General features: G+C 43.3%; 1 protein-coding gene across 2 annotated transcripts in view; it reads left to right on the plus strand.

Moving 5' to 3' along the window:
• Positions 1-7,600: 7,600 nt before the first annotated feature.
• bab1 (bric a brac 1) overlaps positions 7,601-15,104 on the plus strand; it is a 105,968-nt gene continuing 98,464 nt past the window's right edge. The window contains exon 1 of one of the 2 annotated variants that reach the window (XM_064685144.1): positions 7,601-9,920. In XM_064685144.1, coding sequence (XP_064541214.1) covers positions 8,310-9,920 — 1,611 coding nt within the window. In that variant the 5' untranslated portion in view covers positions 7,601-8,309. The remainder of the gene's footprint in view (positions 9,921-15,104) is intronic. The other variant, XM_064685150.1, reaches the window with a different exon arrangement.

Raw genomic sequence — 15,104 nt, forward strand, 5'->3', positions numbered from 1 at the left:
TCCAATTGTCGATAACTGGCCCCGTTTACAAACAATCGATAAGAATCGATAGCGAAATCTTGTTTTTTGACCAAATCTCGTTAGTTATAAGAGCTAGAGTCACCAATTTTGACATTTAACTTCTAGAATGGTATATACATATATATATACAATATCTTTCATTTTATAGCTATTGCTTTAACTTGCTATAACTGCTGGTAAGAGGGTACAGGGTATCCCCTAGTCGGGAGCTCCCGACCACAGCTTGCTGGTTTTAAATTCGCTTTTCTTAAATTTAATTTCCCAATTTCACATAATCTCAAATTGAGTTCGATTAAATTCCCAATTTCACATAACCTCAAATTGAGTTCGATTAAATTCCCTTTTCTGAAATATAATTTCCCTATTTCACATAACCTCAAATTGAGCTCGATACTCTGTATTATTTGTGAACTTCGTATTTTTACTTGAATATTTTTCTTTCATCCTCTTCACTATCTTTTATCTGAACTAATTTTGTTGATTCCATTTTTACACAGCCTTAACCTAACCTAACCTCGAAATGAATTTCCCAAACTGTAAAATTAGTTTTTAATTATTGTAATTTTACTTTCCCTTCCATTTCTTTCTTCCATTTCCCTTCTTTTAACTCAACTATAGTTTTAATATTCCCTTTTTCCAACTTTTCCCCAATTCCGCCTTTACATAACCTCAAAATGCTTGTAATTTGTAAAAATTTCTTCAAGCTTAGGATAAAATCCTTCCAATAAATCTTGAAAAATGCCTTTCACTTATTTCCTTCACCTTCATATTTTTTTGTGGCCTGTTGCATATGTTGTAATCTTCTGGCTAATCCTTTTGCCTTTTGCATTTGCTGCACAGCAAAAATGTCTACTTGACTTCAAAGTAATTTCCCCCCTTTTCCACCTGTTACCCGACTTTCCCCGCCCTTTCGTTTGAAGGCTTATAATAAACGAGCTTTGTGACAGTCGCCGTCGCCGTCGCTGCCTTTTTCCACTAATTCTTCGGCAACAATTAAAACAACAATTCCTTGAAATCTAAATCAACCCTACCCTACACTCCCCCCTCGCCCTTTTCCACCACTCAGCAAGATGCCAAAAGATTTGCGCTGCGCTTTCAAAGATTTTTGTTCTTTTGCTTGTTTTTGTTATTTTGCTGTTTGTTTTTTTTTTTAATATTTTGCGTTCATTGTGAATGTTTTAATTAGTCTGCGGCAGCCATTTGTTGGCTTTGTGGCAACTTCCTTGACAATTTCAATCAGTGCAACACACACACACACACACCCTGCCACGCCCCTTCGCCCTCCAGCCCACGCTCATTACTTTCTTATTATAAGCCCGAGTTATTCTTGAATTTCTCTGGCTTGGCTTCGATTTTAAAGTCTTTTGCAGCAGCAGCAGCTGCAGCTGCGCCTCACATATGCGTATGCCCCATGCTGACAACTAATCCGCAACAAAACGAGCACCGCCCCCCCCCCCCTCTTCACCCTCTTCCTACTCCCTCTCCGTCACGCCCCTGACAGACCACAGCGCAGGCAACTAACAACAACAGACGCCGCACTCGGACTCGGGCAACGTGCAACAACAAACGACAGTTGCTGTCGATGTTGTTACAATACAACAACAACAGCTAAGCGGAGGGGGGGGGGGAGTGCCCGACGAGGAGATACCCTGTAAGCAGCTCTGAGCAGCCATAGCAACCCTTCCTTCTTCTTACTTCTATGCCTTCTTCCTTTGATTTCTGCTCTGCCTTCGGCTCCAATTTCTGCATATTTCATTCTTAAATAACTTTTCTGTTTTTAGTCGAATTGTTGTCTAATTTATAGATCCAAGGTTAAAGCCGCTAGCTCTTAAAATCTCTGAGATGGCCATAAAATATCGAAGCTTTATATCGATATTTATCGATTTTTATTGATATATGTAGGTGTGATTGCTAAAATATCATAAAATCGGAGATATGCAAGGGAAACTGCACAACTGTGAATCGATATTTATCGATTTTAAGAAAATAGCTATAGGCTGAAACAACTGCAACTGAAATTTATCGATTTCAAGGTAAGTTGGTTGGGCTGAGAAAATTGCAGATATACACGCAAAGCGGAATAGCTTTATATCGATACTAATCGATTTTCAGGAAATAGACAAATATATAGATAGATATTCATCGATTTTAGACAAGGAAAGTTAATTAAACCTTATGGAAAATGAAAAAAACCCGTAGGCTGAAATCGATGATTATCGATTTTCAGGGATGTTTTTAACCAAGAAAATCGTAAAATTGAATATACGCAAGCAAGGATGAATAACTGTACATCGATATTTATCGATTTTAAGAAAATTTTAGATAAAAACCCACAAAAGGTAGCTTAAAATCGATATTTTATCGATTTTAGATGAGGAAGAATAATGAAAATGTCTGATATATGAATAACGTAGGCGATGTTTATCGATTTTAAGGTATGTAAAAGTAGTTGCTGAGAAAAGTATCTTGTCGCAGCTATGCACGTCATGCTACAAGCCCGCAAATCGATAGTTATCGTTTTTGAGAAAATCCAAAGGGAAGTAGAAAGAAACGATACATAAAAGCAAAGATAAGAGCATGCGAGAATCTGAATAACAAAGAGTCTCAGTTCTCGTAGGTACTGAATCATAGAGAAGTATTGACTCGAATGACTCAACTCCTCGTGATCAGCCTGATCAGGCATATATATGTACTATCGATAGTTATCGATGTATCGAACTTCTTACAGGCTCTAACACCCTTTGCTAACTATTTTCTCTCGCCCTGGCTACAGGGTATTAGAAAAAACATAGAATGTATTTGCCTGCGTCTGCCGTCTGCACTTGACGGCTATAGGCGTGGCAGCAGAGAGGGGCGGAGACGGGGGGCGTAGGCTGTTGCGGAGGCGTTCATTTGTATATAAATGCGAGTAGAGAGGCTGCCGCCAAAGAAGCGACAATGGCCCACAAGGGCAGGGGGGCGACCAGGGAGCTGCAGGATAGGCAATGCAATCAAATGGCGCAAAATTTACAAAAACTGCACAAATACACACGCAGAGACAGGGGGGGGGGGGGGGGATGCGGCACACATGCAGCAGGCGCTGGCAACTTGCAACGCACGCGAAAATCTTTGGCCCGGGGGCGCAGGCGGCACTGGACATGAGCAGAGACAGCGACCGACCGATTGGGGCTGACTCTCTGTGTGTGTGTGTGCGTGTGTGTGAGGGGAGGTGATGTGGACTTTGGAGCATTTGTGCCTGTGCCTGGAGTACAGTTGCGTCTAAGCCAACTGCTGGCAGGAGTTGCAGCCTCTCGTCCTGGACTCGACTCGGCTTTTGCCGCGTTCGTTTTGCCGCGTTAACTGTCCATCAATGCGGGCAGGCAACGGGGGGGTGGGGGGTTGGGGTGGCTGTCTATTTGTTTGTCTGTGCTTGTGCACGACGTGCACCCCTCTACCTGGACCCAGCCCCTCCCCCCACGCAGCAGCAGCAGCAGCCGGCGGCGGCGGCGGCATCGTTAGCGCTGCCTCCGTTCGGACTTTTGCCTGCATTCGAACTTCGTTTGGATTTATACAAACTGGACACACGCACACACATACACACACACGTTAAGCCCTTTTTCATTGCTGCAGACACCCTTTGCCCCCCCCCCCCCCCCAGGCAGCGCCCCGCGCCTGGACGCAATCGTAACCCTGCCTCGATCTGCTTGGTTTTCGTTTTATTGCGCTAGGCATTTTTGCATATTTGAGGCATCATCGCTCATCGCTTTTGTGCGCGTAAGCTAACTTTGTGCAGCATCCCCCTAACCCCTTGCCAGTTCTATGTTTCCTCCACCTCCCCCTTCCCCTCTGAGCGGCTTGAGCCGCCCCCCTCTAAGCTGCAGTCGTCGTCGCTGCACTCTTCTATTTGGCGTTTTAATATGCGGCATTTTTTCTACGCTGTGCCACCAAACCTATAATATGCCACGCCCACTGGCCCAAGCAGCTGCCCTAGAGTTTGGTCACCTTCACACACACACTCTCGCACACACTCACACACACACTCACACACACACTCGCATTTTATTTGTTTGTTTGCGTGTTCGTTCAGTCATGTGTGCCGCAAGCCTCTAAAATCTAGCAACACCCTGTACCATACCACCCTACCCCTTCCCCCCCCCCCTCTCCACCCTGCTGTTGTCTGTTTGTCGTCTTTGCCTGCCCTCCCCCCCCCCCCCCCCCCACCCTCTGCCAAGAACCTGCTGCTGCTGCTGCCATCATCATCAACAGCAGCGGCTGTCGCCTTGTCGCAACTGCCTTTCGTCGCGCCACACAACAACCTCCCCCCCTCCACCCCCTCTATCTCCTCTTCCCGTGGCATCCTTGCCACATGCGTCGTGCGTCCAGCATCCGCGTCATCGTTTCGCTCGTCAGCGTCGTCGTCGTCAACAGTTAAATACATAAATTTTCGTATAAACGCGTTTTGTGTCTCACGACCCCCAAAAAAAGCCATTTTCCGCATTTTCCCAACTGCACATTTCTCTGCGATTGCCAACAACAACAACAACGAGCTGGTGACCCGTTGCATTTGCAACAAAGTGCGTGCGGGCTGCGTTTTTAGTGTGGCAACCAAATTTGTTGCAAGTTGCAAGTGCAACGCACAGTGTCACGCAAAAGCAAAAGAAGAGAACAAAAGGATGTTTTCAGAACAATAAAATGCAACGAAAGGGTTGCACAAATGATTAAGCATTATAAGTAAATATATTATTTAATAATTAAATAGATTACTATAAACAGTTAACATATTAAGTTTACTTACAAAGCATTCCAGATGCCAAAATGTTTGGGATCAAACGAGAATTTTATCTAGAAAAAGAAAAAATATATATTTATTGCGATACTATATTATTTTATTTAAATAAATGTTAATACTAAAGAAAAATACATAACATAAAATTAAATTTAAATCGAATTAGAATAAAAAATAAAACTGAAATTGGTGTAAAACTAAAAATCTAAGTAAAAATAAATACAAATTAAATTATATTAAAATTAAATATACATTTGTAATTAATTTTTTTTTTTATTTAAGTTAAATATTAAATTAATCCATATTAAAAACATTACTTTATCTTTATATATAACTTTTTGTCTGTACTTGAAATTTGTATTGAAGCTAGCTTGTGCATCGAAAGTGAAACGAAATTTTGAAGCATAAATAGTCAATAAAATATAGGAAAAAAAATACAAGCAAAAATTAATAAGAATTTACTTAGGTTATTTTTGAAAAATATATTATAAAAATATCTTATTTTTCTTCAAATACATATATAATATTAATATTAATAATATAATACAAGCAATAATACGAAAATATATCCGTATTTTGTATAAATATCATACAAATATTATAAATAATTTATTCTTTCTTATATACTTATTTTTGTATTAATAAAATACAAATATAAACTATTATCGATAAGAAAATACAAATATACATCTCTTTAATATATAATAATAATATATTACAAATATAAACAACAATAAATAAGAAATTGCAGAAGTGTTTATTTATATAAAAATATAAACAAGAATGATTAAGAAATGATATAATAATATAATACAAATATACGCAACAATTAAGAAGAAATTACAAATGTATTTTTATAAAAAATATACATAAGCAATAATTAATAAGAAATAACAAACGTTTTTATAAGAAATTGCAACAGTATTGATTGTATTAATATAATACAAATGTAAGCCAGAATGAATAAGAAATGATATAATCATTTTAATAATATAAAACAAATAAACGCAATAAATAATGGGAAAATTCGCAAAGCGACCGTTAAAATTAATAAATTGAACGCGTCGTAAAATTAATGAAAACAGCTGCTTGAAATCTTTGCCAAAATCTATTTTAAAATCTATTCTCAGATCATTTTAAGCACAATTAATTTAGCTGCCTCTACTTCATGTCTTTATCTGCGTCTTTTGTTTTTCACCCCTCTTCCCCACTCCCCTCCTCTCTCTCACTCTCTCACTCTGTCATTCGCTCATTTTGTGCACTGTTATTTATAATAATGTAGTCAGCCGCCATTTGCTAGTCGCAAAAAAAATTTTGCATAATTTATGACTGGCTGAGGCTGAGCCGCAGCCGGCTGTCTCGCTCTGGCGCTCGCGCTAGCCGCATCGTTTGTCTCGCTCACGCATTTGGGCAATTTCTTTTTTTTTTGGTTGGTTTTGATTTGTATTTTTCTTTATATTATGCATTTTATGCCAAAAACAATAATCAGAATACAATTGCAAGACACACGCACACACATACAAACCTACACACACACACACACACACACCTGCGCACACACGCACACACGCACACGGAGTGACCAGTCTCCAGTGACAGCCCCGCAGTGTGGGCAGTTCCAAAAGGCGAACGAGCGAGCGAGAAAAAAAAAACAACAGCAGCAAGCAACAACAAAAAAAGTCGTCGCTCAAACTGCAGGTGCAATGCCACCTGTGTCGCCCCCCGACTCGCTGCCTCTCGCTTCCACAAACATGCACTAGCCGTCGTCTACTTAATGCTCGTGTCTTTGCGCCGCACGCAAAAGAGAAGTGTGTGTGCAAGCAGAGCACAGCACAGTAGTTGGCGCGTCTCTTAAAAACAAAAGAGCGCAACGTTCAAAGATTGCGGCGAATTGGTGTGCTGCTGCCGCTGAGAGCGCAGCGACTGCAGCTCAAAATTGAGCAACTTCGGCAGCGGCAGCAATAGCAGCAGCAGCAGCAGCAGAAAATACAAACGGAACTAATTAATGAACAATCTTTGCTGCTGCGGCGACGGCGGCTGCTGTCAACTTTTTTCTTATGTTTATCGCCGCGACAAACATGCGTGTGTGTGTGTGTGTGAGTGAGAGGGGGAACATGTATTGGAAGTATAGATTTTAGTGATAAGATTATTTCTTAAAATATTTAATTATATTTTTTTGTAATATATGTATTATCATCGAACTGTTGCCTATGCGCCTTTCGCCGCAGAAACTTTTAATTGTAGCTGCATTTGCTCACGCACTCACTCACACACACACACACACGCACGCACACAGGCGTGCTCAACTATTAGGCGACCCCCTTCGCACGCATTGCCGAAAATGCAGCGCGTTTGTCTCATCTCTGCGCCTTTGAACTAACGGCAACAACAACAACAACAGCTGCGGCCACTGCTGCTGCTGCTGTCGCTGTTTTTTGGGGGTTGCGCGCACGCGGCGGTCGCTGTGTGTGGGAGAGCGAGCAGCGCCGAGCGTACTTCGCCTCGCCTCGCCAAGCATTCGTTTCGCTTCGTTTTTCGTTTTGCCGAGTAAAGGAATTTTCGACGTTTGCCGGCATTTGATTGTCGCCGCTTGCCGCACGCCGCACGCTGCTTGACGCTCTTTGCACTATTTTCGCTGCCGTCGCTGTCGCTGCGCTCCTTTGCCTTGAAAATGCAACTGCAATTGCTGGCTGCGACGTCGGCAGCGCACTATTTACGACTTGGGGTCTCGCGGCTGGCGTCGCGACGACGACTCAGCGAATTCGCATTCGCAACTCTCGACTCCAACAAAACGCGACGCGACGGCAACTACAACAACAACTAGGCAAGCAGCGCCTCTGCGTTTTCCGCCGTCGTCGTCGTTGTCGTCGTCGTAGCCCCAATCGACGTCGTCTGCTGCTGCTGCTGCTGCTGTTGCTGCCCGTGTGTTAAGTTTGTTTTGAGTTTTTCCGTATCAAAATGTGCAAAACGTTTTCAGTCTAATTCAGACACTCGTGCTGAAAAGACTTTTTTGGGGGCACGTTCCGTTTGCCAAATAACGAGACGAGACGCCACACGACGAGCCGCCACACAAGCACGCACACACACACACACACACTCACACACAAGTTGCCCAAACAGCAACAACATTTATTTAGCAAATTTTAACTTAAAAAAAAATTTAAGAAAATTAAAAAAAATTAAAATTAAATCAAAATAAATTTTAAAACTGAAATGCACGGAGCGCGTAACGTAACGTAAGCCACACACACATATACACCCACTCTATCCCACACACACACACACTCACACACTCAGGCACACTCACGTGTACGTTAATTAAAACGCGACTTTAACGCGAGCGCATGATAAACGCGTCGTCTCGTGCAAGCTCTAGTGTTTAACACACACACTCACACACACATGCGAACACCTATACCGTTACATTTGCAAATGAAAGATTTGCCGCTCTCACGCGCGCACGATCAATAGACACTCTCGCTCTCTCTTGATTCGCACACGCTCTCTTTTGGGCACACACAAAATGGCGTCAACGGAGACGCCAACGTCGCGACAAAGCAGCGATCGCAGCAACGCCGCAGCGGCTGCGCAAACGGACAGCGAAACCTATGCAACGGAGCAGGCGCAAGCGGCGCAGCGACAGCGCAGTGGCGGCGGCGGCGGCGGTGGCAGCGGCAGCGGCGGTTCGCCAACATCGCAACAGGATAAAGCAAAGACCGTTAGCCCGCCGTTAACAACGCCACCCGACGCTAACGCCAACGCGAACGCAAACGCCAACGCCAACGCGAATGTCGACGTCAACATCAACGCCGGCAGCTCATCGCCCGGGTCCCGTTCGACGCCGCAGCATCAGCTGCCGCAACAGTTCTGCCTGCGCTGGAACAACTACCAATCAAATCTGACAACGATCTTCGATCAGCTGCTGCAAAACGAATCCTTCGTCGACGTGACCCTCGCCTGCGACGGCCGCTCGATCAAGGCCCACAAAATGGTCCTCTCCGCCTGCTCCCCCTACTTCCAGACTCTGCTCGCCGAGACCCCCTGCCAGCACCCAATCGTCATCATGCGCGACGTCAGCTGGTGCGATCTGAAGGCCATTGTCGAGTTCATGTATCGCGGCGAAATCAACGTTAGCCAGGATCAGATTGGCCCGCTGCTGCGCATCGCCGAGCTGCTCAAGGTTCGCGGATTGGCGGATGTCACGCAAATGGAGGAGATCAATACGGCGGCAGCAGCTGCGGCGGCGGCGGCAGCGGCAGCAACTGCCTCCTCGACACCGACCGCACAGCATTCGCCCAAGAATTCGCCGGCAGAACGCGAGGGCAGCGAAGAGCAGCTGCTCTCCTTTATGCAGCCCGAGAAGAAGCTGCGCAGCGGCGACTGGGACTGCGGCGAGCTGCGCCTGTCGCCGCTGGAGCGCCAGCAGAGCCGCAATGTGCGCAAGCGTCGCTGGCCCTCAGCCGACGCCATATTCCAGGCGCCCGCCAGCCCGCTGAGCAGCCTGATCGCCGCCGAGCGTCTGGAGCAGGAGCAAAAGGAGCGAGAGAGACAGCGCGATTGCGGCATTTTGACGCCGCCGCCAAAGCAAATGGCGCTGCCGCTAGGCTCGGCGGGCAGCGGCAGCGTTACGCCGCGTCGCCTGACGCCCGCCGCGGCAGCGCTGGAAACGGCGCTGCATGGCCTGGACATGCCCTCACCCGCAACAACGCCAGCGCCAGCAGGATCGGCAGCGGCAGCGGGTCGCTGCCAACGCGCGCTCGCGCAGTCGCTGCCCAGTCCGCAGCAGCAGCACCAACAGCAGCAGCAACAGCAGCAGCAGCAGCAGCAGCAGCATCTGCATCACCTGCAGCAGCATCAGGCGCACCACGGGCTGGGCCATGCGCCCGGCACTTCCACTTCCGGCGCTTCCGTTCATCCCGCTGCCGCTGATTCGCGCTTTCCGCTCGGCTCTGCCGCCGCCATGGCCGCTGCCGCCATGGAGCTAAGCGTCGCAGCTGCAGCCGAGCCGCGTCTGCCGCCGCCGCCACCGCACCATCACCTCAGCGGACCCCCCACCGGCAGCAGCGCAGCATCGCTGGCGGACGATATGGAGATCAAGCCGGGCATTGCGGAAATGATACGCGAAGAGGAGCGGGTGAGTACAACAAACACTCTCTTCCAAACTTTCAATTCTCTTCAAATATTTTTTCGCGCATTTCATTCACAAGCGCGATCAGCTTTGCGCGCTCTCTTAAGCACAGCAGCAGCAGCGCAGTTGCAGCGTCGCGCTCTCAGACGCGCTGTGCTTGCGCTCACGCGTCACTCTCTTGCTCTCTCACTCTCTCTGTTTTGTTTTGATTTACGTTTCGCGATCTTCATTTTGTTTCGGCTGCCTTTTGCCGACGGCATTTCGCCGCGTGACGTCACGACCGCGGCTACCGTGGAATGCTGTTGTTGTTGTTGCTGCGCGGCGCTCTTGATTGACAGCATTCACGTGCTTCACGTCGTCGCCGGCGTGCTGCCGCTGCTGCTGCTGCTGCTGCTGCCACTCATTGTTGTTGCCGGGCCACGTCTTCCGCTCGCGATCGTTGAGGGCATTTTAAACATTTTTCGCCTTGTCGTAGGTTCCCCCCATTCGGAATTCCTTGCTCCACACACTAATTGATCTTAAATATGAATACATTTATTTATGAATATGAATATTCATTCGTATGCATTATTTACTTTGTTTTCATTTAACTGCAGGCCCTTTTCGTCGAACGAGCTTCTTTTAAATAATATTCTTAAGGTCATATTTAATTAGCGAATGCATTTAAAATAAACAATGCCAGTGTTGAGCAACGCGATGTGTTAAACTTTGTAGGTTAGCTCGATGCAAAGCTAATTTTTTAATTATTTATATATGTCTAATTTTTATGTGATAAAAACTTATAGTACTACAAATAAGCAAATGCAGTGTTGAGCAACTCTTTTTGCTTACACTTTACATTACTGTCACATATATCGTTTTCTAGCGACACTTAGGATATGTTTGTGTAACACTAAAAAATTCTATATAAAAATCGAAATAACAATAAATATAATCTAAATAATAAACCAAACCAGTGTTGAGCAACAGTATTTGTTTTCGTAGAACATAAGCATATTCGCGAGCAATAATTAAATTTAAGTTTATTCATTTCATTTGAATTATGGAGACCTTTTGAAGTCATTCATGCTTCTATTTACGCAGGTTAACCAACACTGTTTTTTTTTAATGACGCTACATTAATTAAATGTGCTGTAAACCAGGTTGTTATAAGTCTTATCTGCTTTTTAAATCTTTGATTTTTATCAGAAAGTAATCAAAGATACGCCGAAACAGTGTTGAAAAACGTTTTTGCTCAGCATAAATATAAAAAATATTATAAGCTAGGTCGTTATATAGTTAATTACAGGGAAAATCTTTAATTGCATATAAGAAAGTTGCCAAATATACGTCATAACAAAAAATCTATTATTTAGCTAAAAGAGAACCAAGCCAGTGTTCGCAAACACTAGAATTTACCGTACTAGTGTTAAACAACACTAGCATTAACCGTACTAGTATTAAACAACACTAGAATTCGCCGAATTAGTGTTAAACAAGACAAGATTTTACCGAGCCAGTGTTAAACAACACTAAATTTTGACGAACCAGTGTTCAACAACACTAGAATTTACCGAACTAGTTCTTTACAACACCTGACTTTAATTAATCGATTATTGAGCAGCATTTTCTGGATCAATTTATAACAATTTCTCAATCATTTTGCAACACTATAAAAGAGCAGTTTGGCTCGTCTCAATAAGCCGACTCATATGCTAGTCAAAAGTTCTATTTGGAATATTATGAATGGACAAACATCACATATTAAAAGAGAGGAGGGGACTCCGCTGCATAAATTGTCGCAAAGTAATATTCGGAATGGTTTGTTACTCATGTCTAACTGATTTTTATCGGCTGCATCGAGAAGCTGCGGCTCTCGTTGAATCACAGTTGCCACGCCGCCAACCGGTTTTGATGGACTTGTCGATGGTCGATGGGGCAACGGCAACATGTCAACGGTTCGCCATGGTCGCTCCTAGCTCCCAGCTCCCAGCTGCCAGGTTCTAGCGTTCCATCAACATTAAGCGCACCGCAGAATTCGCACTTTAATAAAAAATTTTCTTTATTTATTTATCTAATAGACGTCGACGAACCCGAGTTCTCCGAGCAAGAGTTAAAAAGCCGTTCGGCTTCGCTCACAGCTCACATCAATTGAGCATTCACATTCGATTTGTGTGCAGTGGAATGCGATATTTGTTTGTCTGAACGATCTGGCACTCGACGCAGATCCCACTCCAGAACCCGAACCAGGCCCAGGCCCAGACCCAAGCCCAGGGCCAGGGCCAGGCCCAGGCACTTGGCAGCGTCCAGAGTTGCCAACTATGTTCGTTTGTTCTTGTTTATTGTCGCTTTCGAGTGCATTAATCAAATAAGCGAAGGCTGGGTTAGACTGCGTCTTGACTGGGTTCTTGTGCGCGCATTAGCATGCTCATATGTTCGAATTCGAAAACGTTTGTTTATCTCATTTAATATTTTTATGCCCTGTACCCATTGAAAAGGGGCAAATAGAGAGGGGATATTGCAGTCTGAGACCCGAGGAGCTGCAGACAAAAAATCTTGAATGTGAGTGCTCGCTTTTCAAAGGAACAACTTATTTCGATAGATCGATAAATATCGATTTCTAAAGGAATAAGAGCTTATAGCTCAATGTTTTAAATAAAGTTGCGCTTTGATCAAAAGTAGATCAACTTTTGTCAATTTTCCCAAAATCGATAAATGTCGATTTCCTAAACAATAAGAGCTAATAACTGAAAATGTTGAATGCAGTTACGCGTTTTTCAAGGGAGATCAACTGTAATCTCACAACGATAACACGTCAGATATTCCGAAAATCGATATATATCGATTTCTAAGTCTTAGAACTTAAAGCTTAAAATTTTGACAACAGTTTCTCGTCTTTCAAAGAAAATCAACTGAAGTCTTTTAGCGATAGCACGTCGCATTTAACCAAAATCGATAAATATCGATTACTAAGGCAAAGAGCTAAAAATATATATGTTTAATGTAGTTTTATCGTTTATCCAAACCACATTTTTCTTTGATAGCACGTGGGATGTAGTTTTTCGTTTACCAAAACCAGATCAACTGTAGTCTCTTCTTTAGGAACATGTTTCATTTTCCCAAAATCGATAAATATCGATTTACGGTAATGTTCTTTCAGGCATATTTTTGGGATTTTATGACCTAGAGACACAAAACTTGGCTAGTTGTAGTTAAAAATAGGCTAAGCAAGGGTATTCCACTTCTTAGGTATTTAAGTTCGATAACTAAGCACATCTCTAGGATTATGTGAGGTAAGTCGAAAATTCTCGGAGCTTAAGCCTTGATTTTTGGTATACAAACGTATTGAAATGTCAGCTCAAAAGCCCGAAAGATTCATGACTATCGCACAATAAACACGAGAGTTAAGATAGGATGTATTCCAAAATCGATTAATGCTTGAGTGTAGGGTATCTCTTGGTCGTTCAGTCTTTGCGTGTAGCACGCTTTCTTGTTGCTTTCCCGTTGGCTTGTTAGCGTCTAACCCGCTCCGTCTTTCATTTCTTCAATAAATATTTTGTTTTTATGCATTTTTAAATATTTTTTCAACGCTGACCGACGCTGGCTTTGATTTTGTTGTTGGATTTTTATGTGCTTAGAAATTCTTTGGAAATGCATCTGCATCTGCATTTGCGTCTGCATTTGCGTCTGCGTCTTTGTTTGTTTGCCTTGGTATTAGTGTTGGCCATGTTTATGCTTTCCTGCTGTTTGCCTACCCAATTCTTATGCCACTTCTTCTTCCCCCTTCTTCTGCTTCTTCTTTGTTGCTGTTGTTGTTCTTGCTCGAGGCGTTTATTTACACATTTCATTTATTAAAAATCGCTGCATTTCTGCCCCTTTCCCCTCTCCCCTCTCCCCGCTCGCTGATCAGTCAGGCAATGCCATATATAAAAATCAAATATTGACAGGCGGCATCCGCATGCAAAATAATCAATTCCCATGCAGCAGCGGCAGCAGCAGCTTCTTTTCAATACTTTTATAATTCTTTTTTATATTTATTTACAAGTTTTTAGACCCTGAACCCAATTCAAAATGTGTGGAAAGGGTATAATGGGTTTGGGATACGTTATGTAACAGGCAGAAGAAGGCAGTTCCGACTTTAAGGAGAGAGAATATATATATTCCTGATCAGGCTGAAGAGCTGAATCGAGCTAGCTTCGATCATATTATCATATAGAAAGCAAGAACTTATCATTTATGTTTCGATATCTCCTCTCATCTTCGTAATATCGATAAAAATCGATTTTGAGTTAAGTTTCTTAAACATAACTCGAGAATTATAAGAGCTATATGGCCCAAGCTTGGTTTATAGGTTCTTCTTTAACATACACATATTAAGAATCGTTCACTTTTTGGATACCTCACACCATTTTCTCCAGAATCGGACAAACCCCATTTCTTAAGATATACCCTTGCGCTTTGGTATACACGAACTTTTGTATACCCTATTTAATTCCAGAAAATTTCAAAACGGATCGCACAATAAACATCCAAGTTAATCGAGGTACATTTCTTATAGCTAGCGACCGCAACTCGAAGAAGAAGAACAGCTGCTTGGCCCCGTTCAGGGCATCTCCGAGTCGGATTGAGCTCTCCTCTTCGCTTTTTGTTCTCTTTGTGGCATGCCACACATAAGCAGATAAAGCCGATAAGTGTCAGCCTTTGTCTCCACATGCCACATTTCCCCTCGCCCTCGTTTTCGTCCCTGTTTTCGATCTCCTGCTTCGGTTTCTGTTGATTAATTGCACTTTTATGATATTTCTCATTTCTCGGCTCTCTTTGGCTTTTGTTAAAAGTCACTTTTGTTTTATTCTCATCTTCTTTACTCGCATCTTCTTCTTTTCCTTCGTCTTGTGCCCTTTTCATATTTTATTGCGGCTGCATTTTATGCGTGCATCATTAGAGGTAATATTTTATTTTTATTATTCCCAACGCTCGGTTCACTGAACTTTTTGCAGAGATCACCAACGAGGGGATCTCTGCCCAGCAGCAGCAGCAGCAGCAGCAGCCGATATAGGTGTAGGTGATGAGGGTTAATTAAAATTTAATTGAATTATGTTGAAAGAGAGAAAAAAAAACTTATATGCTAGAGGCAGCTGCTCATAGAGCTCTCACATATATATATTAAGGGTCGGAAATTTAATTAATTCAACATTCAAATTAATTTTTATT

This window comes from Drosophila montana, unplaced genomic scaffold (genome assembly GCF_035044405.1).
Source record: "Drosophila montana isolate Dmon_TW-CO22-7 unplaced genomic scaffold, ASM3504440v1 contig_1455_1, whole genome shotgun sequence".
In the NCBI taxonomy this organism is placed as follows: Eukaryota; Metazoa; Arthropoda; class Insecta; order Diptera; family Drosophilidae; genus Drosophila; species Drosophila montana.